We start from the raw sequence: 26,862 nt of genomic DNA on the forward strand, positions 1-26,862 counted from the left end.
TAAATCACCGCTCCACCTCTGGGCTGTGTCCTCGCCTGTCGGCCAAACAACTCAGGGCGTCTCCTGCTTGATACCAATCGAACCGCAATACGTAAACCACATCCTCCAGCTGTCAACCGGATCCGAAGTGCCTGCACTCGTATCAGTAATACCACATTTCATTGCTCCCAGCGCACAATCGCAGAGCAAGGCTCCCCTGTTGTAATGTATTGCTGTTTTTGTGTCCGAGTGATCTATTCCCTGGATTTCCAACCTGTTCACAAGAGGTTCCAGAGACGACAAACTGCAAAACACCAGACAAAGTTTGCGAGCCAAACAACAAATCTTTTATTTACACTTGGAGCTTGAGTCACACTGAGGGAACAGCTGGTACGGAACCACCGGCTGACGGGTCACACGGATTCCAGGCAAGTCAGAGTTCGGAGTATTGCGGCTGACTTTTTGTTTGTTTTTTTGTTTTTTACCGAGTATACGAGTCAACAATTTAACATATTGCTACTCTTAGCAACTTTACATTTTTGCGCAGGTGCTGACAACAAGCAGTCATTTAAAAAAAACCTCCATATTTAACGTCTTGGGGCATTTTGAGAAAAGATGTAAAAAACAAAACAAAACAAAACAAAAAAAATCAAATCCAGATGCAAGGGTTGAATCGGAGCATTTCAGGTCTGTTAGTCGCCCCTTAATCCCAAGCTATAGTCTCCTAACAAGTCCATTGGCCTCTCAAAAAAACAAAAGACGATTCAGATAGTGTAAATTATTCAAATTAAATGACTCCACCGGATCATGAGTTATTGCGGAGGAGAGGCCATTTGTGATTTTATTGAGTGGTCGTGGGAACTCTGTAGCTCCCCGCACTTAGTGAAAACACTGGAGCGACAAGAGTGGAGGTGGACGAGCGAGCAGAGCGGACCTCAGAGACGACTACCCGATGCAAAGATGTCAAGTGAAGAGAGATGACATGGGACAGAACCGGGAGGGGGGAGGGGGGGGGGGTTAGTACTTCTTGAACTCGACGTCATCCGGTGGGCTCATGTCCACTTGTCTCTTTCCTACGTCCGTCCAGTTGGTGCTCAGGACTGTCCCACCCGACTCCATCTGCAAAGGGAGGAGGCAGAGGTGAGGACAGTGGAGTGAACCGTCTTTTCATTAGTAGTTACGAAACATCGCCCATCTGCTTAAAAATTCTCATAGCTAAGATAAATTCACTGCAGCATCTTTGGCTTTCATCAAGTATTGATGATCAGGGTGACTGGGAACCACTGCTCGGCTGTGGGAACAAGATGAAAAGTCAGAGGATTCAATTTCACTGTACAGCGACCTTTACTCCCCTAAAGGTCACATGCTCTGGGATGCTTAAGCCTAATGCAGATATGAGAACTTGACGTGAATGTTAAAACACCGCCAGCGTCGCTTTGTATTCGGGAAGCGGCGGCGAGTCCTCTTTCCACGTCGTGCTTCAGCACCAGGAGATCATGTCGCTAATAACACTGAACGCTGACACACTTCAATCATCAATCAACATTTAATTGTAATCACACACACTTCCTTCCTTGCACTTAAAAAACACAGACGGAAGCTCATTAAATAGACAATCTGTTCCTGCCGCATCAGTCAACACTGAATGTGTTGCACACCTTTCACTTAAAATTACCCCAGCGGTGTAAATAAAGACCAGTACAGCGACTGTTTTCTCGGCTCAGACTTTCATTGGGGGGGGAAATTACAGACTCGGAATTCAGCGTCTTAATTCTCACGGCTGCTGTTGCGCCTGTGGATTAAGCTGACTGTGCAAGTGCCGCATTCAACACCTCCGCTGTCGAGATCCAAAAAGATGGTGTGGGTAAAAAAGAAAAAAAAAGAAAAAGTAATGAGATGAAACAGCAAATGCATGTTTGTATATATGTGTGTGAGGCTGAGGGCAAAGTACACGCCTTTGATACTTCAGTCTCAGTCAAGGGTGGACAATTTTATTTTCCTCAGGGGTTCCATAACAAAAGTTGCAATGATTTGGAGGGTGGATCTTGAAATTGAACCCAATGTTGCTCAACATCGCTGCTTATTCTTTATAGAATGAAATATGTTTAGTTTATTGACCGTTGACCTTCAAAAATAGCTACTTAGAAATCAAAAGTTGTTTTTTTAAACTCTGCATTCAGGTATGCCAATAAGCTTTAATTACATAAACTAAAAAAATAACCACAACACTACTTTATTGCGTCATTTGAACTACTTTTTATTCACAATAATCATCCACACTTCTTTTTATAAAGGTTCATATTTAGAAAAAGGTTTTGCAGACCAAATGTATAATTTTTTTGTCCTGAAATATGCATTCTAATCCTGAAAATGAAGAGACTAAAATTGGAGTGAATTAATCAGCTAAACTGCGTCAGTGGTTGCGCCGGCTTCTCCCACTGTGATTGGTCCTCACAGCCATCTGAAGCATTTCAAAGCCATTGAACAGCATGTAGAAAAAAAAAAAACATCCAGCACCTTCACCAAGTCACCGTTCACTGCCCAGATTGGTGATTGAGCTAAAACGTATGAACATTTAAACTCTAATTGTCAAGTAACGGATACCTCAACATTCTTCTTTAGTAATGGAGTATTTTTTTAAAACTTGGATCCATCAGTTATTACGGTCAGAATGCGTCTGGTGGATAAAACCAACCAGAAAGAGTTTCTCTGAGTCGAGCGACGTCACGATCAAGCAGTAAAATCAGTTCAACAGAAAGGAGACGAAACTCGTCTTTTCTTAGTGCCTGAATGCATCTTCAGTGATGAACAAACTCCAGCTCACATTAACATTTGAAGAGGGAGCAAAGACCAACGCTGGCTCCAGCCAAATGTCATCTTTTCACATGGCAGGTAAAAAGGTGACACAACCTCCAGAAAGCAATTATATATTTTCAGGACGTTTATAGCCCCACTAACTGTGTCTGCCTGATAAAAGAATACTTTGTTCTACACTGAAAGAACAACTGCAGGATGGATCGCTATTAAACATCATAGAAATATTCAAAGGTTGACGTCGCCTCACTTTCAGAACCCTCTGGACTTTTCTCTTCCGACGCACGAGGTTCACATTTGGAGGATGACGTAAAAACGCCTTGGGGATTTTTGATTGGAATGATTGTTACAGCTGTGGTAATCTTTCATCTTTGAATCTCAATTTATAATCAATGCATCGATTTCCGAGTTCCAAAACTAAGTCCCTTCAGCCTCAGCTGTGCCGATTAATTACTGCAGATATCACTATAGCTTTTGTTTTTTGTCATTGTTATGTCACTGAAAGCAGAAATTATAAGAAATCTAACTTATGCAGGAGAGAAAAACAAAGTGACAGCATCAGCCAAGGCTCCTCATGTCAGTTACAAAGCACATTAGTGGAAAAAAAAACACAAAAAAAAATTCCCCCAACGTTCATAATTAATGAGTTCAAGAGAAAAACACTTAACTAATGCAAGCTGTCACCATTTTAGGCTGAGATGATGGTTCTTTTATTCTGGCTCAGGAAGTATTTGACCCTTTAATGTCTGTGATAATTAGTTTAGGTGGGTTTTCAGCTCGCAGTATATAAAAGGTTTTGCGTTGGTTGTTCTCTTCCAGTTGATGGTTTTCACTCGCTCGGTGTATTCGCACATTCTTTACGTTCAGCGGTGACAAACTGAAGATGTATACAGCCCCGTACACAGGCAAGAAAGAAAGAAAGAAAGAAAAAAAAAAAAAACCAGCTCCTCAGCTGACGAACAAAAGAATGGAGAAATCACAGGTGCCATTTCAGTCTCTCGGGGAGCTCAGTCAATGCCTGACTAGCTCTTGCTCAATTTCATTTGTGAAGCCAGCCGACCATTTTCTCTGGTTCAGGTGCCATCATTCAAGACTGCGACAGAAACCTTGAGATGTCGGTGGAAAGTAATGACAAGAAAAACATTAGGCTTAAAAATTCAAGAGGCTAGAAAGAGCGTGAAGAATAGAACCGTAGAAAAAAAAGTCATTCTGAGGATGACTCTATCGGTCCGAGTATAACACATCCCTTTTTTTGTTTTTCCTCTGAGAAATCGGTCTGAAAAATTGAGGTCATCTTGTGTTCGGGGTCAGGTATAGACTCAGCAAACTAGAAATTGTGGACAGTTTATAAAACTGTGAGTCGATTGGAAAAGCTGCACCGTTAAGGATGCATGTACGTCCACACCCCATTACCGGTAATTCGAAGTGTTGACAACAGCTGTTTAATTCCGGTTTTTTTTTTACATACATTTTTCAAAGATGTTTGAACTAATGACGCTTCATGAATATAAATCAGCGCAAAGACGTTGCTGCTGTGTTAGACTGTGACAATGATTTACAGCATCAGCTGTAGTGCAGCAGCCCTCAAACTGCTCTAAACAAGTCGCGCGAGTGCTGCTTGAAGCTCGGAGTAAAACTCAGCCAGTCCGCTTTACTGGCTCTGAAGGACAATCAGCGGGAAGACCATGGGGTGCGGAAAAAAGAAACAGCAGGTTTTTGACCCAGCAGCACTGGATGGAGCTCCTTCCACCAATTTGTGTGCGAGAAACATGTGTTCCGGAGGGATCGCAGAGAAAAGCAACCAAGGATATCGATGCAGCGCTTTAACTTCTTACATCACGGTTTTAAGGCCAGTCTCTCTTCGGGGGAAACGCTTGAGACTGAACCCTGTTGTGAACATATATAAACCCGCTGAAGCACTCTTTGCTTCGTGTCTGCGGAGTATAGTTTGACAACTTCGGCATATTGTACTTCAATGCCGCTGGAGGCTCTGAATTAGTTTATGTCTGAAAAGAGACGTAATTACATGGTAGATGCATGTTATAACGTGATGTGATACAACGCCAGTTTGTGTGGTGACGGACCGGTAGATTAGCGGGGTTCAATCCTCACTCTGGGCATAAGAGGCATGTGTTACTGACTCTTAATCGCTCTTAGATGCACAAAGCAGTGAATCGAAGCTTCTGTTGCACAACACTGGAAGCTGGAGTTGTGCTGTTTTTACAAGTTTCGCTGAAATGGAAAATCCAACTGAATATGAAAGTGATAAATGTGGCTGTTGCGTTCCAACGGGGAATTATCCCGACATTTGCTGCGAGTGAATCTGTAGCAGCTCAAAAGAGGCTAAAAGACGGCTGGAGGCAAATTTGAAAGTTTGTCTTAACTCTCTCCGAAGCCCTACAGCGAGGGATCCAAAAATATTTTGGGGATATTATTAAAGACCCTGAGCTGATTGCTTCTAACTAGACGCTAAAACAAAATTCAGAACACAATGAGTTACGAAGAAAGCTGCCCTATAAAGACAGAGAATAAGGAATCCCTTATGTATCAATAAAAGAATGATTGATCAAATGCTTGCGTGAACTCAAAAGACTCGTGGCAGTGCCTCACAGAAGAATACTCTAAATAAAATAAGCATTTTTGCTGCAGGCCTTCACCACATCAAAACCAGTGACTCAGAGTCCCTCTCAAACACAAGCCCAACTGATGAAAATAGCTTCTTCTTCATCTTGTACAATCTGAACCCTCACAGAAAGCGAAATACTTTTACTGCCCAGTCAAAGGAGGAGCGGAGTTTTTTTTTCCACTCTTCCACTTACGTGAAAAAGCCGACCCTCAAACTCAACACAAGCCTCCCTGCTCCTGCAGCCTGCGAGCCACTTTTCAGTCCTGCTTCTTTATGCTGTGCAAAATATCACAGCGTCACTCTAACAATCTCCCGAGCAAGAACTTCTGAAGCCTTACGACTGATTAGTCGCTCCACAGATAAGCACAAACGTCACCAGCAACACATGCCCAGACATTTGTGCGCGCTGAATATCAAGGGCTGGGTAAATAAGCGTGGTGTTGCTACTGGGAGGTTGAAACATTAAAACAAAATATTGTCCTTTTCGGGCATTTTAAAGTTTTCATTTTCATTGTACTCGTGTTTGAGCATTTACCCATGACACGGAAATACCTTTTCATTTTCAGAATTAAACTGCATTTTTTTGGACTCATAAATACAAATTAATAATCAATCATTCAAACTGCGTTTCCGTTTTCTTCTACATGACTGCTTATTCTGTGGCATGGTGAAAATGAAAAAGTGACGCGGGAGAGTGACGTCAGCTGCGCTTCCATAATGTGCCAGGAGGCGCTGTGCATATTTTGAGCAAGAGAAGAGACACGAGGGGGCAAAGCATCTCTCTTTGAATGTTACTGAATGACCAGAATCAATTCTTTAAAAAGATGTGTTCACCGAATTGTTCAATGTTTGTCGGGAAGAGCCCCGACTGTGAACCACGTCACTCGACTGTGCCGCTTGGAAATGCGAACTCAAATTGAATTTTGAGCTCTTTTTTTGCGGCGGCGGACATGAAAACGAAAAAGCAATCCCCTCTTTAGGTTTTCTCTTGAGTTCCGTTACAAAATGTGCAACCGGAATAAGAAAATGAAAATGCAGCTTGGATGATGCGTTAATAATTTTATTTATGAGTCAAAATATGCAGCCAGAACCTTAAAATGAAAACAAAATAATTTCTGCCAATGCATTTGAATTTTCAAATTTGTCATTTTAAAATGAACTTTGGTCACTATTTGCTGGGGCAACTTTTGAAAATTAAAACTTAAACGCCATTTTCTCCTTCATTTTCATTAAGTCACAGAACAAGCAGCCTTGTATAATGAAAAGGAAATTCAGTTTGGATGACTGATCATTCATATTTATATATGAGTCAAAAAATGCAGTTTAATCTGAAAATGAAAAAGTGTTTCTATTAATACATTTCAAATAGATTTTTGAGCCACATCCGCTTCCATATGACACCTCACAACTACTGTGCACGAATAACAAAGTATAGAAACATGGTCATTGGTGAGTGGACACTTTGCATTCACACCTGATCTAAAGGTATTTGAACTTTATGGAGAAAGCAAAGAACCACAACTGAACGGAGACTCCAAACAGAAAAGCACAAAACTGAAGTCTTCTCCTTTTTTGGCTGAAGACATCCATTATTTTTAGCTGCAAAAAGAACATCTAAAAGAAAAAGTTGACCAGGAAAAAAAATAAAAAAATAAATAAAGATTCGGAAGGTATTAAAATGCTACATTGGTGAGATTGACAGCACAGAATATACTTCTGTGTGACATTACTATTTTACAAGGTCGACACTGGACGCAAAGTTGAGGTGAAAGTAACGGATCAGTTGAAGACGAGTGTTACGTTGCATTCTGCCAGAGCCTCCAGCTATTAGGCTCTCCTCACGTGGAACCAGATCAGGTTCAGTTCGGGCGAGGAACACCGTCTCTACATTAAAGATCAGGCTTTAAGATTCAAGTGAGGACTGGCTCAGGTCATTCTGGACCATTTTCAAGTCGCGCTGCTTTAGGTTTAGACTGCTGACAGACCTTGCTTGATGCACTGAGTGTCTCTTGTTTTACAACTCTCTTATACACTCATGTCACAATTGCATGTCAATAACATAATGTGCACTTCCTCCTATCTGCTCTCGCTCTCTCTCTGAACTTTATTGTTCTCTTGTTGAGTTGTGAGCTATACAAGTACCATGGCTGTGTGGCAACGGATGCTATCTATAAATTGTGATTAATCTTTAAAGGTTTAGCTGCATAATTCTAATATTAGTCATGAAAAGCAACAGCCATCCCCCTGATCTGGTAATACAGATATAATCACGACTTAGCTTGTCCACATGTTCCAGAGAAAAGCCTTAATATATGAGATAATTATCAAGAGAGACACCGAAAGACTTTAAAATCCGTACTGCAGTCAGGCTCCAGGTGGCATAGAATGTAATAATGAAGTGAGTGCAGAGCCGGCGTAATCAATAAGCTGAAGGTTGAAAAATACCACCATTTCTTTAGTGAACGGAGCAAAGATCCGTCTAATGAACAGGCTGCTGTACTGAAATTACCATCAGTGCATTCCAAAGTGAAAGAAGTTGCACGTCTGTTAAATGCAATACTCACAAAGGATTTGTTCATGGCTCGCTTGACCTCGTCTGAGCCGTCGGAGTAGATTTGCTGGAAGAGCTTGTTGAGTGCCGCGTCTCCCTCCAGCTTCTCATTTTTTTCTTCCTCGCCTAGGTCGACCACCATCTTGTCCCACTTGCCGGTGTAGTGGGACGAAGTCGGGTATTGATCTGAGAGACGGAGGAAACATATGTTCAGAGTTTCAAATCGGGGAGGTTTTTGAGCGCGCGGAGGCGATGATTAGGAGGAAGTGAGCGCGCTTCTCAGCGACGGTTGACAAGCTGAAACAAACAAGACCGTTTCAGCAGCGTTTCTAAACAGATTGGACTTTTACCAGTGAATGAAACCACCCCAAAAATAACTGACAGGTTTGAATTAATTTCCCCCAAATCTGCAACTGAACTGAAATTGGACAAGAATCCCATTGCGACGTGATTTCTATATTTTCGAGATGCTAAACAGCTGCCATAATCCCTAACAAGGGGATGCAAAATGAGAGCGGGACACGTAATCCAGATGCAGATTTACATAAATACAGCAACAGACACACGGCAGACATATTGAGGCCAAGCGTGGACATAGCACAATGCAATCCCATAAAAATCAAACGTCAAATATCATGTTTAAATGTAAGAGCAGTTAATAGCAGCCTTTAATAAGCAGGGCATCCTAGAGTGTGAGCCGGGGAAAAAAAATAGTTTGGCTGCCCACTTTCATTCCCCCCTTCCACACACACATATACACTTACATAAGTAATTAATCCTGTCAGTAATAGGAATGTGTGGGCTAAAATACTGAGTCATATTTTGCTGTCATACCTTTCCCTCTCCCTGCCTACTTTCTCCGTCAGACTAATGAAAGACTCTCGCAGAGCTTGACTGCCCACTCTCATTTTAGTGCAGAACAGACAAACAGGAGCTTATATTGATCTTCGGAGAAGGGAGAGAGAGAGAGAGCGAGAGAAATAATAAAAAAAAAATAAAAAAAGGTTAAGGGAACAGAGGATGTAAGGAGTGGTGAGAGCACAGACAGGAGAATAGTTTGAGGAAAGAGTGTAAATGCCAAAGCTGTGGACTGACGAGGATTGAAGTGTTTGATGTCGGGCTCCTGTCCTTCTCCCTCCAGCTTCTCCCATCTGATGCCATCCATCTTCTTCATCTTGATCTCCACCTGACGGAGGAGAAGGGGGAGGAGAAATCAGGAGGGGGAACAGAAAAAGGGAAACGTTTAACAACAACAACAACAAAAAAAGAGTGTCTCTGGTACGTGGGACAAAAAGAACGCTTCCATTAGAGTGGGGTCTTGAAGGAAAGGACATCAGATCATTACTGAGGCCAGAGAGACTCGTCTTGTTCGGAGCCTCCGTCAACTTATCCTGCAAGTGTGTGTGTGTGTGCGCGAGTGTAATGGCAGAGAGAGAGAGACATCAGGGATATGCGGGGGCACAGCTCAATCTCAACCCTCACTGACAGACATACTGCACTAACGAGATGCCTGTCAGCCAGAGGGCCAGTGTGAGAGACGGAGCGCGGGGGGGGGGGGGGGGGGATCCTAATTCCACACAGCAGCATCTGATCCAAATCATTACACCAGGAGAACATGGTAGAGGAGGAAAACAATGAGGAGAGAGAAGATATGGACACATGCTCTTAACACTGAGCTGCAATGACATCGTGCAGAGCAGCCAAACATGCGAGCAGGAGCACCGCATGTGTGTGTGTGCGTGTGTGTCACACACACCACCACCACCCATTAACGATGTGTGTGCGTGTGTGTGTGTGTGCGTTCGATAAGTGTGCATGTGAAAGACAGAGCTGGTGATGTCGGTGCAATTAAGGAACATTTCTGCTCTGCTGGGCGATGTGATGATTCATTTATGAGGGTGCCAGAAGAGAGGAGGGGAACCAAGAGGTAGACAAGGTTAGGGACGAGGAAGCCGAGACGCTGACTGGCGCCGAGTGAAGCGTGAGTGAGGAGAGCAGATTGAGGGAAATAAGACAGTATGATCGCTGCTAGCTTTCTCCACTGAGGTGACGGGCTGTTGCGAGTCGCGGCGCACTGATAGATCACTTGTGTCTGTGTCAGCGCTTTCTGCTACACAAAGCGCCTCGAGCGCAGCGAGGCATCTGTGCAGTGTCCGAAATTAACTTTTTGGCTCACCTGCGAAGGACCGGAGACCTAAAAACCGGCGATCTCTGCTGAGAATACAGGTTTACAGCCGAAATAATTCATGTTCACAGTGTCGCGTCCCCCCCCCCCCCCCCACCCACACCACCAGTTTGTGCACACGGCCACATTTTGAGTTTATTTCAGTTCTGCTGGCTCAATTTTAAAGAAAACCTCGTAGTTTGATAGCGACAGCAATGTGCTGCTGGCATGTGCATAAGAGGCTGATCCAGACCATAAATCTATTTATACTTTTCTAATATAAGAATGAAGGGAATGCATGTCACGACCTTTGGAAACGATTTGACTTTAACACACTTTGACCCACAAGGGCAACTCCTTTGTTAGTCTTAAGCTCTTCACTTCTCCATGTTCATCCCGGCAGACACAACTGTGTGCCGTTTTTTTTTTTTTCTCATCATTTAGACATTTTAATGCCAATGTGAGAAGTATAACTTACGACTACCATTGAAACACAATGCACTTCTTTAAATAAGCATGCGGCATGAGGAACCGTGTTCGGTAAGATCTTATTTTCCCCAATAAATTGTTAAAGGTAAAAACAAAAACAAAAAGAAAGGTTTACGAAAACTCTACATGGCTGTCCTGCAGATCTCACTCATTGGCAGATAATCAAGCCCACTGTAGAACATGATCCTTTGAAATCTGTGATGTTTGGCCATATTAAACATCAGGATCATATTACTGTCATGCACACTGGACTTCTTACACTGCAGAATAAGCGAATGAAAGAAAAACATGTAGAGTCCTACGTGATGGATATGGTCAACATATTGGCAATTATCAGTTTCTGTCTCGCCTGAGGCCCTTTTTTTTTTTTTTTTTTTTAACTCTTGAACTCAGGAGCAATGACTTGGGAATAGTTCTGTGCAAGCTTCATCGGCAGAGTGGCGGAACTCTCCTTTGTAGGCTTCAGATAATGTATTCAACAGCTCCGCTCCCTCGTGGATTCCGGATCGATTTTGGATGCACTTGTCTATAAACTACGGCACTGTTTTTTTTTTTTTTTTTTTCCTTCTTCTTTCGTAGGGCAGATCATTATTTGTTCCTCTGACAGGCCTTTCATGTATCAACGTTACATTTCATGTTTCCAATTACGTTTAATCCTCAGTTCTTTCCAAAACAAGGCTGAAACGATATGAACGATGGACTCACCAGAAGCCCGCAGAGTTCTAAGTGATTGAGGAGACGTTTCTTTCCTTATGGTGATTTATTAACGTTTGCTGATCAGGTAGGTGTCGTCCGTGTTCATCAAAGCAGTTGGTGTTTGACAAATTGATTTCGGTTTTTAAGACAGCTCCCCACAGCATATTAAATCTTTGCTTTTTTTTTGACAGTTGCACCAGGAGCCAGGGCACAACTGCTTTCCTGAGCCGTTAGAGGTCTCATGGCGCTTTGAAGACGTGTGTATGAATCAAAGTGCTGACATACCGATAGTTGCTGTTATGCATAACATGGCTTTCGCAGCACCGCTTGTAATTTTTGATGAAGTTACATCAGATTTCTTTCAGGTCTTTTGTCTTTTACATCATGTGTTTCGATTTTTTTTTTTTTTTTTTTTTTAATAGAAACTTTTTATTTCAGTTCTGTCACCACTGACATGATTTGACATGCATTGTTTTTGGAGACATGAATCCAACATCATTTATGATATCTCGAAAATAAAAACACATACAAGACAAGAAATAGAGCTCTGCATGTACATCCTTGTCATTGCATTGGTGCCATCCAGTCACAGCCCAGAACATGAGTAAGGCACAATATTTTTAAAATGAGCCTCTCAATATTTTCAAACCACAATATGAAATAGTTGCCAGATACTGAAAGCCAACATTTTCTTGAGAGAGGGGCCTGAAGGACTTACTTATTGCACGTTTTCTGACAGTTTGACAACCATAAAACCACAATACCACAAACAAATATTGTCAAGGGCGCGTCTACCCGGTGGACAACTGCTGCATATATTAGTTCCTCTGTCATTGGTTTATTTGGCTAGGGCTCAGGAGATTCTGGTCCAGGCAAAAGGTCGGTGAGGGTGCAAGAGACAGTTAAAATAGTAACGTCTTACAATACATATTCATTTTAAAGTGATCTTAGCTTTCAGATCTCTCTGGAGAGGGAGGTGTGACTGTGGTGTTGTGCTCCACTGAAAGTCTGAAGCAAAGACAAAGCCTGACAACAGACCAAAGATCAAGCAAATTAAACGTTATCACCTTAATATTACCAGCCAGTGCCGCAGGTGCCATTTACTGTCGTGGATATTTTTTGCGGTGCTAAGTGTGACAGAATTCAAGCCGAGGCTTTCAGTATGTGTGTGTGTGTCAAAGTGTGTGCGCTTCGACGCGTGCTCCTGGGCCATACAACATTAATCTGCTGCCACATCTGACTTTCCTGGCTTTTCAGGGACATGGCAGGCCCGGCGCCGTGTGTGCCTTTCTCTGTGTGTGTTTCTGTGTGTGACAGGAGAAGCGATGGCTCGTAAAGGGATGTGACAGCGGAGCCACAATCAGGGACCACCACCCACCAGACCCCAGGGGCAGGCTGGACTATGCAATACACACGCACACACACACACTTTACAGAGGGGCACCGGGATCCCGCGTCGCTTGTCAGATGTGTTTGTACCCCCCCGTCCACCGCCCCCACCCTGCCACGACTCCTCACCCCGCATCGTCTCCCTCTTTTTCCAGATGCCTGCGGATTTCAAAACAAACTCGGCTCTAAAGACACATAAATGAAATACACATAAACATTCTTCGACGTTGACAGGCGTGCAAATTAAAGAGGGGAGACGCCACTTTAGCTATTTGCCGAAAAGAGATGAGTTTGGAGCTGAATGAAGGCGTGAGCGAAGATTCAAAACTGTGTTGAGTGCACGTGTGTGTGTGTGTGTGTGCGTGCGTGCATCAGCCGTCTGTTCTGATCAAACACACTGGTGTGTAATTGGCTCCCCGTTGTCGCGGTGACCCCTGCGGTTGGAATGTTTGTCGTGATGGAGGACAGGAGGAGGTCGAGCTGACGATAATGTGCTGAGGGATGGCGCACACACACACACACACACACACACACACACACACACACACACACACACACACACACACACACACACACACACACACACACACACACACACACACACACACACACACACACACACACACACACACACACACACACACACACACACCAGTGTTGAAAGATTAGTGTTCAGCCTCTGTGTTCTTTTACATATTTGTGCGTTATTGGTTTGTTGGTATTGCGTGTGTGTGTGTGTGTGAGTGGTGTACATTCATTCACGCTCACGCCTAGCTTAGCTTTCCCCTGCTAAGTTGTCTTTAAAGGCAGGGAGGAGATGAAGCGTAAACACTGTGGAGAAAGGAGTGCAGGGCAGCCTGTTACAGAGAGAGAGAGAGAGAGAGACACACCGACATTGGTTGTGAATCAACAACACTGAGGGCAATGTACTTTTTTTTCCTCTTTTTTTTTTTTTTACTTCTCATTAGGGATGCATGCCAATCTAGAGAAACTTGATTTGCTGATGCTGTTGTTCATTTGAATGTTTTTATCCCCCAGTGGCTTCTTGGCTTCAAAAACACGGAGCGGATCCAGAATATTTTAATGAGACACGCTTCGAGAATGCTACATTGCTTGTTGGGGTCTCACACTGTTGTGCATGTGCCCACACAATTCACCTGTAGAGTTTATAAATGGCTTGGAGTTTCAAGTAATTTTCAGCCTTTGAATGTAGCAGTCGCAAATGAAACCGTGTGTGTGTGTGTGTGTGTGTGTGTGTGTGTGTGTGTGTGTGTGTGTGCGTGCGTGCGTGCGTGCGTGCGTGCGTGCGTGCGTGCGTGCGTGCGTGTAAGGGCCATGTGTACCCGAGGAGCCCACTGGACCAGGGAACAGTCATGGCTTTGTGGGTGAGGAGGAGGGTTTCAACACTCTCTCTTGTTATCCTAGAGGTAGGTGTTTGTGCTTGTATCAGCGTAACACAGACTAGAAGAAAGATTATATTTTATCTTGTGTATGTGTGTGTGGGGGGGGGCTGTGAAGGGATTTACAAAAAAAAATACATGACAATAAATGAGGATAAACGCCAAGATAGAAAGAATTAAAAAAAAGAAAAAAAAGAAAAAAGGGCAGACAGTCAGAGTGGAGAGCCGAGAAGGCGTCTCGGACCATCTTTAGCTGCGGACTCTCTAAGACTGAGTCCTTGTTTAAGCTGCAACCCACGTGCACCTCTGGTATGCAGTGTCTGCTGTTGCCATGGAAAAGTGAGAAAGTGAGTGAGAGGAAGTGTTTTTTTTTTGAGAGGGGGCAGTTTCTGTGCAGGTCAGCCTCAACTCAGCACACTGTAGCCAGTGGATGGAATGCACACAAACATAGATGTCAGGTTATGAAACTCTACAAATCAAATTTCTCGACCACTTTCTGCTGCTTGGACACCGCCAAGTATGGATCCTGCACCTATAATCACACAATGGCCTCTAATCCCTCCGGTGGCCTTGCTGTAAAATAAACTAGAATAACTACAATATGGCTTTTGCCAACTCTGAAGCTCAGGCTGATTTTCAGCATTGATTCAAAAGCTTACTTTTTGGGGCACACTATTCTTTTTTTTTTCCTGCTTCTTCACACAAACACACTCACTGACCATGTCTAATTTTTTTCGAGAGTGACCAAAAGGTTCTTTATTGTAATTTCCAGCAGCGTTGAGGTACGCGGAGAGGGGCAGGGAATTAGAACTCCTTCTCAATACGATGCAGTCCAGCACTTCAACAAATATGAACAGAACTCTCTCTGACAGTGTGAGAGAAAAATGAACCTTTGTGGAAGTAAAATTTATGGCGGAGCTGATGTACTGGACAACATTAGATTGAAAAAATGCAACTAATGAAGGAGCCGGCGAGTGTATATAAGAGTGCATAACGGGGGCGTATACAGGTTTACTTTAATCAATCACTTGAGGGCTGCAGAAAGCAGACGTGACCATGGATGTATTAAAGGCTGCATACAGCCGAAATGGTTTTCAATCCTTTTCTGAGTATATAGAGAAGGTGGAGGAGCTCTGTATACATTGTGAAATTCTTGAAAAGATCTCTCTGTAAAAGAATGCACACATTCCACTGCCTGTAAAGGGGGAAAAAAAACCCAAACAATAATGCTGTTTTTCAACAAACCTATTTGGTGTACTTATGAGAGCGAGCAATTAAGCCTTAGTTAGAACTTAGGATGTCACCATAGCAAGTGCACATCCATCATTGCCACCGACGCCCATTTCAAGAAGAATCATGCAAACTAGTTGCATGTCTCGCAGCATTTGTTCACTTCATTCAAGGTCAAGCAATTTGCAACAGTCACCTTGTGTGAACAAAAATTCCTTGTCTGAAAAGCAGCCATGAAAAGACCTGAACTCGATAAAAGAACTGAGCTTTATGTTGCGCCCGAAGAATGAAGGCTGGGATGTTGTGGTTTGTCTTCACCAAGCTGGAAGAAGAGCTTATCGATCCAGCAAAACTGCATCAGGTCTCATTAGTTCTGTTATTATTAGACAAGAGAAACTGGTCGTCGCATTTCAAAAATTTGTAAATGAATGCTTTCATATTTCATAGGACCACGTTTGAACCAGGGATCAATTGAAATCACACCAAAAAACAAAACGGAGGCATGCTGATTAAAATTAAATAAATACAATCAGGCATTTTCATTAAATTAGTTTCCATGCTTTTCATATAGAATCATACTGTAATAATCACAGTTGCCATCCCGGATCCATGTTATGCAGATGACTAAATTTACCTTTGGTACTCTTACAATCTAGTTCACGAGCAAGACTTTATTCCTCTTCATTTATGTGGGCAGGTCGTGTACATTAAAAAGACCTTTATTCTTCATTGCCCACAAAGGTCATCTGCCTCCTGCAGGAATTATCTTTGGCTCTGATAATTCAGATATTCTACAAGGAATAAAGTTTGAGTTGTTGAGACAAGACCATCATAAGAACCATTACTTTTCAGGCCTTAAGAGAAAGAATTAATAATACAAAGAATAGGAAAATGTGTTGAAGTTAAAACGTACATTTAAATTCAAATTTGAAGGTTGAGTTAAATGATGTCGTAAATAAATGCCTTCAGTTTTCTTTCACATAAGTGACACCATGAAGATTAAAGTTCATTCCTTTTCTCAAATCTACAAAGACAAAGGAGATTTTTTTTAAAAGGCATCAACAGAAGTGATACGGACAATCCATGAACAATCAAGGATTTAGAAAACATGACTTACCTGTAATTAATTAAGAAGAAACAACATAAAAAGCTGGTGCTTGATCTTCTGCCTGAAGCCTGACAGTTGTCTAAACCCTGAATCAGCACACACTTTGCCAGCAAACTCATTAAACCACATCCGCTATAATACTCACTAATTAGTCTACAGTAAAAAAAGAAAAAAGTGCCCTTCCTTCTCATTAGGTCCGTAATCACCTTTAACAGTGTTGAGGAACTCTTGGTGAGAACATCCCTCGCAAGTGTGTGTGTGTGTGTGTGTGTGTGTGTGTGTGTGTGTGTGTGTGTGTGTGTGTGTGTGTGTGTGTGTGTAGATTTGTGCATGTGTGAATCTCCTGCTTGCTGCTCGGATGAACTGTGCGACCGTCTCCACAGGAGCCGCGCGGTATACAGCCAGGGTGGATTTTCTCGTTTCTACTCCAGCTACAGTCAGATTTACTGGTATTAAGGAATTATAGGTAGTGACAGTACTTCTTTAAATCATTGAAGGGATTAAGATGTTGATCTCAGAGTAGTAACCCTAGTAATGATCAGTCACCGTTACAGTAAGCCGCTTAAAACGGCATCAGCATAGATTTCTCCTTTTGCCTTTTTATTATGATCACTTTCGCTTGATTTATTAACTTTCTGAACAAAGTCTATGAAAAGTAATTAATGATGAGCTCCTCGGACAATAAAAGCCAGAACACACAGAAACGTTTCATCTGAAGCTCTTTGATAAAACCAGAGGCCACATTTCCCGAGCGAGTAATATTACTACGTCATATATTCTTTATGGCCACATAAACATGTCCACTGGCATGTTTAATAGTCGGCAGCCTGGCACGGCGGGGAAATGCGCGGGGCTCCATATGATTCGGAGTGAAATTCAATGACTTCTTTTTGACTTTCAAAACTTAGCTGAAGCTTTCCCATGACCTAAAAATGTTGTTTCTTCCTTGTTTATGTTTTTTTTCCCCCTCAGTAAAGATGTAAAGTGGTAAACAGATTTATTTTCTGCCACCGCGACGTGCTGCAGGGGGGAAAAAAAAAACCCCATCTAAAACACACTATCTAATACTACTGTACGTGCGAGTCAGGTTATGAAACTCATTGTGTGGATTCCCTGTGACTCCATGAATCCATGACAGAGGAAATATGAACTTTTCCATCATTTAGAGACGCCTAATACATGTGACCTGTCTCATTACGGAGCTGTAGAAAAACCTTGAACGGGGCAGGAGGGATCTTTGGATGAGAGGTTTTTGCAGCACGTTAACTCCACACAAATAATTAAAAGGGATACCTTGGTGGTGAGGATCTTGAAGTTGCTCTGTTGGGGAACAATCGAGTGCAGTAAGTGGAGGTCGAGTTTGTAGTCTTCCCCTGATGCGAGCTGAATTGTGGCACAGACCTAAAAATGAGACGCGCCGTGGTTTTTAGCAAAAACAACCCCACAAAAAACAATCATAACATCAAGTCAGTAAATGAACATACAAACACTAAGTAATGCTTCGAATTACCATCCTGTTGAAATAGTTGTCTTTATGTTTGTTTGTTTTTTATTGTAATATAAGAACAAACTCAGAAATCACAACAAATAACTATAAAAAAAATGAGTGAGGAAACGGGGCGAAGGTGTCGGCATGGGAATTGTCATGTGAAGTGGCTGGAGTATCCTCACCCTGTCCCCTTCAGCCACTCAGTGACCAGTGATGAGACGATGGGTGGGTGGGGATTCAGACAGCGCCTAACAGCTTGTCACTCACTTTGACTGTGAGTAGGTGGGTGTCTTGCTGGTTTAAAGGGGCACGGCCTCAGCTACGGCCCATATCGTCAAACTGCTACAGGCCCACCGCAGTGCGAATGCAATACTCTCATAGAATAGAAATATTTGCCCTTTCTGGTGCAAAAACAGTGCATCTCAGCTCATTTCCATGCAAAATTAACTAAAAATGGAATTTCTGATTTGGAATCAAATGAATGTAAGAAGCAGTTTAACAGGGATAAAAGCTTCGAAAGTTCAGTTGCTTTTGGGCGTTTGTACAAAACTATCAAAGCTTTAATATTAATTTTTTGAAGGTATACATCTGCTGCACACTGTCACCAGGGGACATAATGGAACCACTGCCTTTTATCTTTAATTTCTTTTGTTGATACTGACCTAGTAAAAAATATATGAACCCATCTGTGCATTGCACTCGAGAGGCAGCTTAACAAGTGACTGTGTGATTGGAAGCAAGTGAACTATTTCTTTTGAAATGGGGTAAAATCTTGGTGTGTTATTCTATTAGGGAAGACAAAACCGTTCCCTGGGGTGCCCTGCAGTTACCCCTCAGAGAGAGGGGGATAGAAAAGTGGAAAGCCTGCAAGAAAAAGACAAAAAAAAAGAAAAAAGAAAAGAGAGAGACAGAAAGAAGCATCTGTCCCTGGAGGGGTCTGCAGCCGGGCCAAGATCAGTTATGCCTTCCATCTACAGACAATTAGGAGGTGGGAGAAGCAGGGGAGGGTAAATTGTTCTTAGATCTGTACTTTGGGGGCAATGTTAACAAGGCACCACTGGAGGCATAGTTGGGTCCGTGGGGAGAGGCTGTGTGTATGTGACTGTGTTTGTGTGTATGAGACCCATCTAATGGGCCCCCCTGAGGAAACACCCAAGAGCTAAACTATCTCTGCTCCACACACTCACAAACACACGGAGGAAAAAAAATTAATAAAAAATAAAAAATGCAGACTCTTTTCACCTCGGGACTGATTTTAAGTGTGTTTGTACCTCTTTTTCCATGAAGCTGACACGCACGCCGTCCTTGGGAACATTTTTTGCCATGACTGTGACGATGACTTGAGATTCTGTTTGGTACCAGTCATATCTGCCACAAACACGCATGGATAAAGTAAGAGTTATTTTACTTTCACCTCCTACGGTTCAGAAGAATAAAAGGTAATACAATCAAAATTGCAATTCAGTAAAGGAAAAAAAAAAAGGCAGTGACAATCATTAACAAGATAATATACTAGACACAATAAATAAATTAAAAAAAAGCATTAAAATATAATCATATAGTATTTCTTTAAATTCCCACACTTACTTCACAGGTGGAACTGGTGGCGTCTGTAAGGTCAGTTAGCCCCGAGACATGGTGACAAGCAAAGAGAAATACATTGTGAGAAAGAATGTGGAAAAAACACAAAAGGACACAAATGTGAGGAAAAACAACAGTGTCTGAAGAAGCTAAGTAAGGTATTACCCCCCCCCCCCCAATACCACAGAGCAATATACCAGGATCAGGTATTGCTGAGATGTTGAGAGCAACAATGCCCCCAGGTGGTGTTAAGGGGAAACTCACCGTGGCGATGGTGCTGGTTTGCGTCTCATCTGCAGAGGAAGAGGGGGGGGGGGGGGAGAAGTGTCTTAATCACACTTCTTAACTCATCAAGTCTAACTTTAGTGTGCTGTCTTATGATGCGATAAGCCTCAATGTACACTTTTGTGTAAATAAGCCAAAGCGGGCTGGTGTGTCTCAATATTGACAGACTCGCTTTAAGCATGGCCACCAGTTTGTTTACTGGTCCATCCACGCCCATTAAAATCCCTTATGAGCCCAAGCAAGCCTAAACAGCGTTTACCAGCATGCTATCATACATTATTCACTGACTTCATTGCATAGAGGGAACACACACGGGGAGGGCGAGCGAGAGAGAGAGAGAGGAGATGAGATGAGATGATAGGAGGCGTGTTAATGTTGTCTTAATGAGGTCACGTTTGAAATGGTGAGGAGGGTTGTTCTGCTGGGGGGGAGGGAAGAAAAGCCGTGTGTCTGTGTTTGTCTGATCTGAAACACACGGGGCGCCACATGTGACAGAGTAACCAGGTGCCACGAGTGTTGGCTGGTGGTAAACACGCTGTCACCAGAAGAAATGACGACTGCTGCCGGAACGAGCGTGAACAACTTTGACTGTGTGTTTGCGCGCGCTGTCTGAGAGCGGGCTCATGAAGGGGGTGGGTCTCGTCGGGGGCTTTCAAACATCAGTAATGTTAAGTCTGATGAATCACGCCGCTCCAGGGAGTACGTGTGCATGCGGGTGTGAAGTGTGTTTGTCAAAACTCTTGCTCTTGTTTACTTGAGATGATCCAGGGGGCCCGAGCATCCCCGGCAAACACACCACCCAGACATAGCATGCATCTTTTATTTGGACTAAGCAGCCCTGCCTCCATCCCAGTGAACACGTACTGTGGATTCATGGGTGTGTGCATGCTCGTTTTTGTTTGATCAGATGGACTGATCTGCTCCCTGACTGGAACATTTATCTCGGTTTGTGAAAGTGAGCGAGCGAGTAGTATATATGGCAGGAGGCTTGCGAGTAATCCTAAAACTAAACTGAGATGCCGGTGCAATATTTATTATTTCGGGAACAAAAATTCAAGCAAACAGTAAGCCTTGTCCAATTAAAAAGAAAAACACATACATTGCATTTGAGTGAGCTACTTACCACCCATCATCTCCTCGCAGCGCTTGATCCAGACCTCAAAAGATTTGTCAGAATCTGCGAAGAAGAATAAATGTGCTTACATGTATTTTTCCTCGTTTCTTTTCTCCCCGCAAAAAATATGCGGCGCTCAGAAACACATCTCGGCCCAATTAGCAATTTCAGTGAAGACGTTAAATCACCAGTGAGGTGTTGCTCAAGTCTAAAGTGCTCTGACTAAGTGCTAGGGACGACTGAAGGTATTTAATTTAATGGGATTTCTTCTAAAGCAGAAATTACTTGCAGGATTATGAGCAGATGTAGGGTCTAGGTGTGAAAAGGAACATTACAGCAGATTATTTTAGCAGTCAAAAGAGGCACAAAAACAAGAGGGGAGAAAAAAAAACAAAAACTAAATGGTCATATCTTAATCTTTTGACTTCTTTTCCGCCATCTCATCAGATTTATTAGTGATTCAAATTCACCGACTTATTCCTCAACATGTTGGGCCCCTTGCCAACCCGCTCATAAAGCCCAGTAGCGTCACTGCTCTACTAAAGGACACAGTGCATTCAATTGGTGTCCCAATGAGAGCTTGAACAAACGCACAAGGACTACAGAAACATGCCTCGGTTCTATCTCGTTCTGTTCAGAATGACGTAACTCAGGCAGCAATGAACAAAGCGACTTGACATGCAGCAACACATTCATACAATAATGACCTTAATTCAAGAAGAGATAGATATTTTCAATCTATTGATCGATTTGTTGTTCCAACATACAAATCGTATGGAACAATTAGTCATTGAAAACCTAAAGTCAAAAATGAAGCGATGAAACAATTTAATTCTCCGTCTGAATGTTGCCTGATGGTAAGGTACAAATTCAACAAACTGCTTTATCCAATTTATGTGGCCGTCTGATTCGTTTGACATGTGAAAATGGCATCTCTGCAGGCTTTCTGTTTGTTTATATCCTTTTAATGTTTTACTTGTGTTAGGTAGTCTATCAGAAATGTGATGTCATCCCCCCCAATTTTTTTTTTTTTTACAGATATATAAATGGGACCACAATCAAGAGTAATGCTGCTCATCCCATGAGGAGACACTTGTTTTGTTTACAAAGACATACAAAGCTGACACCATTTGATCTCCTGCCAATGGTTTTATACTGTTCCAGCATTCTGCAGGCAGCAAAGATGAGAAGGTAAGCAAGGATGAAACACAACTACAAGAGTGTGACGAGCGGCATGGAAATTATATTCCTCCTGGAATTAAAAAAAAAACCCACAAAAAAACCCCCCTGCAATATAATCACGATAGGTTTTGACATTCAATTGCATTTAGCGTCACTGGATGTACTGAAAATGAAGCTGAAGTGATGTTAACTGCCCTTAATGCATGTTTTTGGACACATCACAAGTAGACGAAAAAGCTGTTCAGCAATTTCAAGTAATGTTGAACGGACGAAGGTCCCCTGAGCAACGGAAATGTAGGCAAATGTTTTTTGTTGGCTGAATATATGTAGACATGCAAGACGCACTTGAATCTGAAACACTCACTGATGTCGTAAAGCGGAAAGCTCTTGATAAAAGATACACTTTCACGATACCGCCGTCACAATCATCGAGGTGCGTGTTCAAGGTCAAAGTCGAGGCGAAAATAAATACATTAAATCCTTAAACCTGAGCGACACAGGAGCAGCAATGTATTCGGGGAACAAAGGCAAGCAGACAGATTGCTGCTGCGAACGGGAGTTGGTGAGGAGTGGGATTACGGAATCGGTACTTGAGGCCAAAATGGTTTGTACTCACCATCCAGTTGGTGTCCCTGAGTGAAGGCTGCATGCGCTGACTCATAGTCGTTCAGGTGGTACTCTGCTATTCTGCAGACGGGCAACAACAACATGCCACACACATTCACAGTCAGGCCATCTTAGGAGAAAGAGAAGCGATTTCTTCTGACACACAAGATTCGAATCACGCTCCTTGTTTAAAGCAAGATGTTAAAACACTTCTTGTGGATCACACTCTGTGCTATGTGGGGATAAAGGAAATTATTTTACACTACAAAGAAAAGGTGATTCAGATACAAGAATCTACCAATAAAACGTTTCAAAGAGCACGCACGGCACAGAGCAAAAGCCTTGGAACGGAAAAACTAAGTTTAAAACGTGTCCTCACTTATCTTCATCTTTAATGTTTTAGTTTGTTTATCTTAAACAGTTTTAAATCATTCTTGCCTTGTTAAAACAATGTTGTTTCGTTACATTATCACTGTGTCATCTTCTGTGAAGCACTGTAATTTGTGCCAAAGTGGGGACATCAATAAAGTTAGATTGATTTGCTTGGTCTATTACTCACAAACACCACTGATGAACATAAAGAAATTTTATTTTGGCATTCGTCTGCAACACAAAATGTGTAGATTTACTTTGTAATGTGCTTGTCTATAGCAGGGGAGTCGGACGCAGTGTCACTTTTTTTTTTTTTTTTTTTTCTTTGAATTTCTCATCGTTTGGTTGGTGATTGGGTGAGAACGGAGTCTCTTGCAGGCCAGTTTTGGTCCACAGGCCTTATGTTTGTCACCCCCAGTCTATAAAGTATAAAGAGAGAGAGAAATAAGAGAGAGAGTATACAAACCCTGTTCGCATGAAAGCAAGGGGAAGGCTGGGTTTTAACTGTTGTGCTTTCTTGGCATCTTCAGCCGCACCTGTAAAAAGAAAAAAAAAAAAAAGCAACAATTAATCAAATAAAACAGGTATGTAATCCAGTCTTTAGTACAATCATTATTCCTAAATGATCTATTTAGCAAACTGCCAGATAATACTTGAATATTGTTGAATGAATCTATACGGTGTTATCAAGTATACAAAGTGGACTTACAGCTGTAGTTTTTTAGAAGTATGTGGGCATAGGCACGCTGACAAAACCACTCAGCATTGTCAGACTCCGTTTGCAAGGCCTCATTAAGAGCCTGAAAGGAAAGAGAAAGTTCTTACATTGACAGCTTATTGTTCCATTTAAATTCAGAGATGTGTGCTTTTATGGATAAATCTAAACAAAGGCCAAGACAGAGACTGGCAGTGATGTGTTTTTTTGGAAAAATGACCACCAACATTTAACTTTATTGAGCTATCACATCACCTATTGATCTTTGTTTAGACTCATTTGTCTTCATTTGCGATGTCTGTGAAAAACAAAACTGCTAATAATTCCATCACACTTATTAAAGTCAGGCCATTATTATGCAAATTTACAAATGTGAACAAACAAATCTACCTCAGGATGCAAAAACTAATCATACTCGACTGAATTGAATAACCAGTCATTTGGTATATTGGCTTATATTAATAGGCCGTATTTAGAATTACTTTCATTTTTGGTGGAATGGATTCAGCAAGGTGATGAAAACATGAGAGCATTATCCAGAAGCTGTCATGCGACGCAAACACTCCATTCCACCATATTCCAAAAGTGATCTATTTGATAAAATGTTACAAAGGGGCCCAAAGTTTGCCAAGAAAATATCCCCCAAATGATTACCCCACCAGCAGCATCCTGACCTGTTGCTATATGGTGGGATGGATCCATTTTTTTCATAATGTCTCTGAAGAATTCTAATTTTACCATCAGAATGTGGCAGAAGAAATCAAGATTCAGCTTTTCACAATATTTTTTGGTCCAATGTTGATAAGTCTGAGTGAAGTAAAGCTGCACTTCAATATGCTAAAGTTGCTACCATGTGTGTGTAATGAACAACTAGTGTTACTGAGTAGTTGAACAGTGTTTGCTAATAAAAGTCTACATTTCACAGTACAACCTTCACAACAAAGCTGTGTATTTGACTAAATGCAGTAGGATGCAAGTAGGATGTCAAAACAGTTGCAGGATATTTTCGCAATATATCCGTGGTAATCAAAGTTTGCTATGCTTTTAAAAATAGCCTCAGTCTGCTTGTTTTGCGCACATCAGAATTCAGATGACATCGTTCAAGCCTCCAATCAGTAATGCACTAACAAATCAATCACAGGAGGGTTCAGATCAACAAAGATGTACACATACTAAGAATTTGTGGTGGGACCAATTACATGTCATTTATATGTAACACTAAGTAGCCTAAGCGTATCCTGTATGCCTGTTGAAATGACAAACAACAACCTCTTAAAAAAAAAAGTCCCTTTGAACTTCAGGTTGCCACAGTGGGAGGTCCACTTCCTGTTTCCTTTAAAGCATGTCATCTTAAAACAAAACAAAAAACGTGTTGCATGAAAGCATTTCCTCAAACTCTGACAAATTTCTAGGTTTAGACGTTTTTGCAGGCGGAATCTATAATCCAGCAAATCAGCACAGTGCAGTTGGTATTTAGCATGGTTGGAGTGCCAGAGCAACGGTACAGGGTAAACACATCGGAACTAAACTGCAACAACATATTACAAAGTCTACCGTGTGTACAGATCAAAGTAGTGAATGAAAAGAGGACGTTTCAGACGTAAACAGGGCTGAGTTGGTTGATATCAACGTTCATCGTAACAACAAATTCCATAAAGCTAACGGTTACCAGCAATGATGTCAAAATGAAAACATTTTTTGCAGTTAAAGTGATAATAACAAACAACAATCCGGCGGTAGTTAGAGCGATGTTGTTTTTTGTTTATAGTTCACAGACAACACGTTGTTTACTTGTGCTATTAGCATGAAGCGAAAGCTAATTTGCTTAGTATGTGCTAACATCAAAATAGCACGATCATGGTCCGTAATAACTCGTTCAATCACATATATCCCACAGTAATGTGATGATTACTAAAGGAGTGAGAATAGCTGTTTGTTTATCTGTATTTACCTCCACAGCCTTCAGTGGATCTTCGTCAATGAAGCCATCAGAGAAGCTGCTAAAGCGAGAGCAGAGAGAGCAAACGTTAACGGGCTCAATGGAATTAAATGTGTTTAAACACGGTAAAAGCTCGAATATGGGTTTAGTTTGACTTGCCGTTGGGCTGCCATGGGTTTGAAGCAGGCGTGAATGTCGTTTCTGGAGTGACGCGAAAGTTCTAGATGAAACGTGAGAGTAGCAGGAGCCACTGTTCGAAGCCCGCAGACTACAGTCAACATCCGAGCGCAGCGGGCTCCAGGCTGAGCAGCGCCCCCTGCAGTCCCGGTGGACTCACTGTCAACCCACGCGGAACACTTCCCAGGTATGCAAAATTACAAGGGCAAACATTACAACAAGGTGATGAGGAAGAAATTAAAAGGACAATCAAAGCTTTCTTACGATAAAGGTAAAAAAAAGAAAAAGAAAAGAGAAAGAGTGGTTGTTCAATTGAAAGCCTGAGCAGATAATAGTGTTTAAGGGCTGAATTAAAAGAAGTGTGTGTCAGCAATCTTCCCGAGGAGCTCAGGAGTCAGGATGTTCCATATTCTACAAGTAAATCTGAGATATATATTTTGGTCCAAGACTCTTCAACACTTTAATACACCTTTAATGAATAATTTCTTTCAAGGCATGTTGACACTATACTCAATCCACTAATTCATACACACTAACTAAACTACTGTATAGTATTTTCATTTTTTTTTAACATGCAAAATATGACAACCTCCTGAAGTAATACTGCTAATACAACAACAACAACAAATTATAATATAACACAATTGAATAAAGCAAGAATCCATCCATCTGTCCTTCCAGCCATCCATCCATCTATTTGATGTTCCTTGCGTCAAACAATGTGGGGGAATGAAGTTAATCCCAGTGACAATGAACCACATTTGCTGTAATTGTATATGATTTAATCATATGTCCTGGGCAGGTTGGTAGTTCATCACAAGGCGGACACAAGAGAAATACAAGCACACCCTCACAGTCAATTTAGAGATACCACACCAATTATGCATGGGTGCAAATCTCCATACCAGGAAATACCCCACACAAGCAAAGTTTCCTCAGAAAAGCTCCCAAGTCTG

The 26,862-nt window shown here is 42.0% G+C and overlaps 1 protein-coding gene across 1 annotated transcript; it reads right to left on the reverse strand.

Moving 5' to 3' along the window:
• Nucleotides 1-312: 312 nt before the first annotated feature.
• sugt1 (SGT1 homolog, MIS12 kinetochore complex assembly cochaperone) lies at nucleotides 313-25,997 on the reverse strand. The gene is made up of 13 exons (XM_080503861.1): nucleotides 25,889-25,997; nucleotides 25,742-25,790; nucleotides 23,785-23,875; nucleotides 23,542-23,611; nucleotides 22,714-22,784; nucleotides 20,925-20,978; nucleotides 19,781-19,809; nucleotides 19,523-19,545; nucleotides 19,207-19,303; nucleotides 17,740-17,847; nucleotides 9,066-9,156; nucleotides 7,984-8,156; nucleotides 313-1,098 (listed from the first exon to the last, which is right to left on the reverse strand). The coding sequence occupies exons 1-13, from the start codon at nucleotides 25,900-25,902 to the stop codon at nucleotides 997-999; spliced, it is 972 nt and encodes a 323-aa protein (XP_080359987.1). The 5' UTR covers nucleotides 25,903-25,997; the 3' UTR covers nucleotides 313-996.
• Nucleotides 25,998-26,862: the final 865 nt, after the last annotated feature.

This window comes from Blennius ocellaris (assembly GCF_963422515.1).
Source record: "Blennius ocellaris genome assembly, chromosome: 10".
Taxonomy (NCBI): domain Eukaryota; kingdom Metazoa; phylum Chordata; class Actinopteri; order Blenniiformes; family Blenniidae; genus Blennius; species Blennius ocellaris.

What these genes read in the sequence shown, in the direction of transcription:
- sugt1 (XM_080503861.1), bottom strand. An exon ending in ACTTCTAAAAAACTACAGCT is followed by an intron (nt 23,612 to 23,784) that starts GTAAGTCCACTT and finishes TTCTTTTTACAG; the next exon opens with GTGCGGCTGAAGATGCCAAG. An exon ending in GAGCCATGAACAAATCCTTT is followed by an intron (nt 1,099 to 7,983) that starts GTGAGTATTGCA and finishes CTCCCTTTGCAG; the next exon opens with ATGGAGTCGGGTGGGACAGT.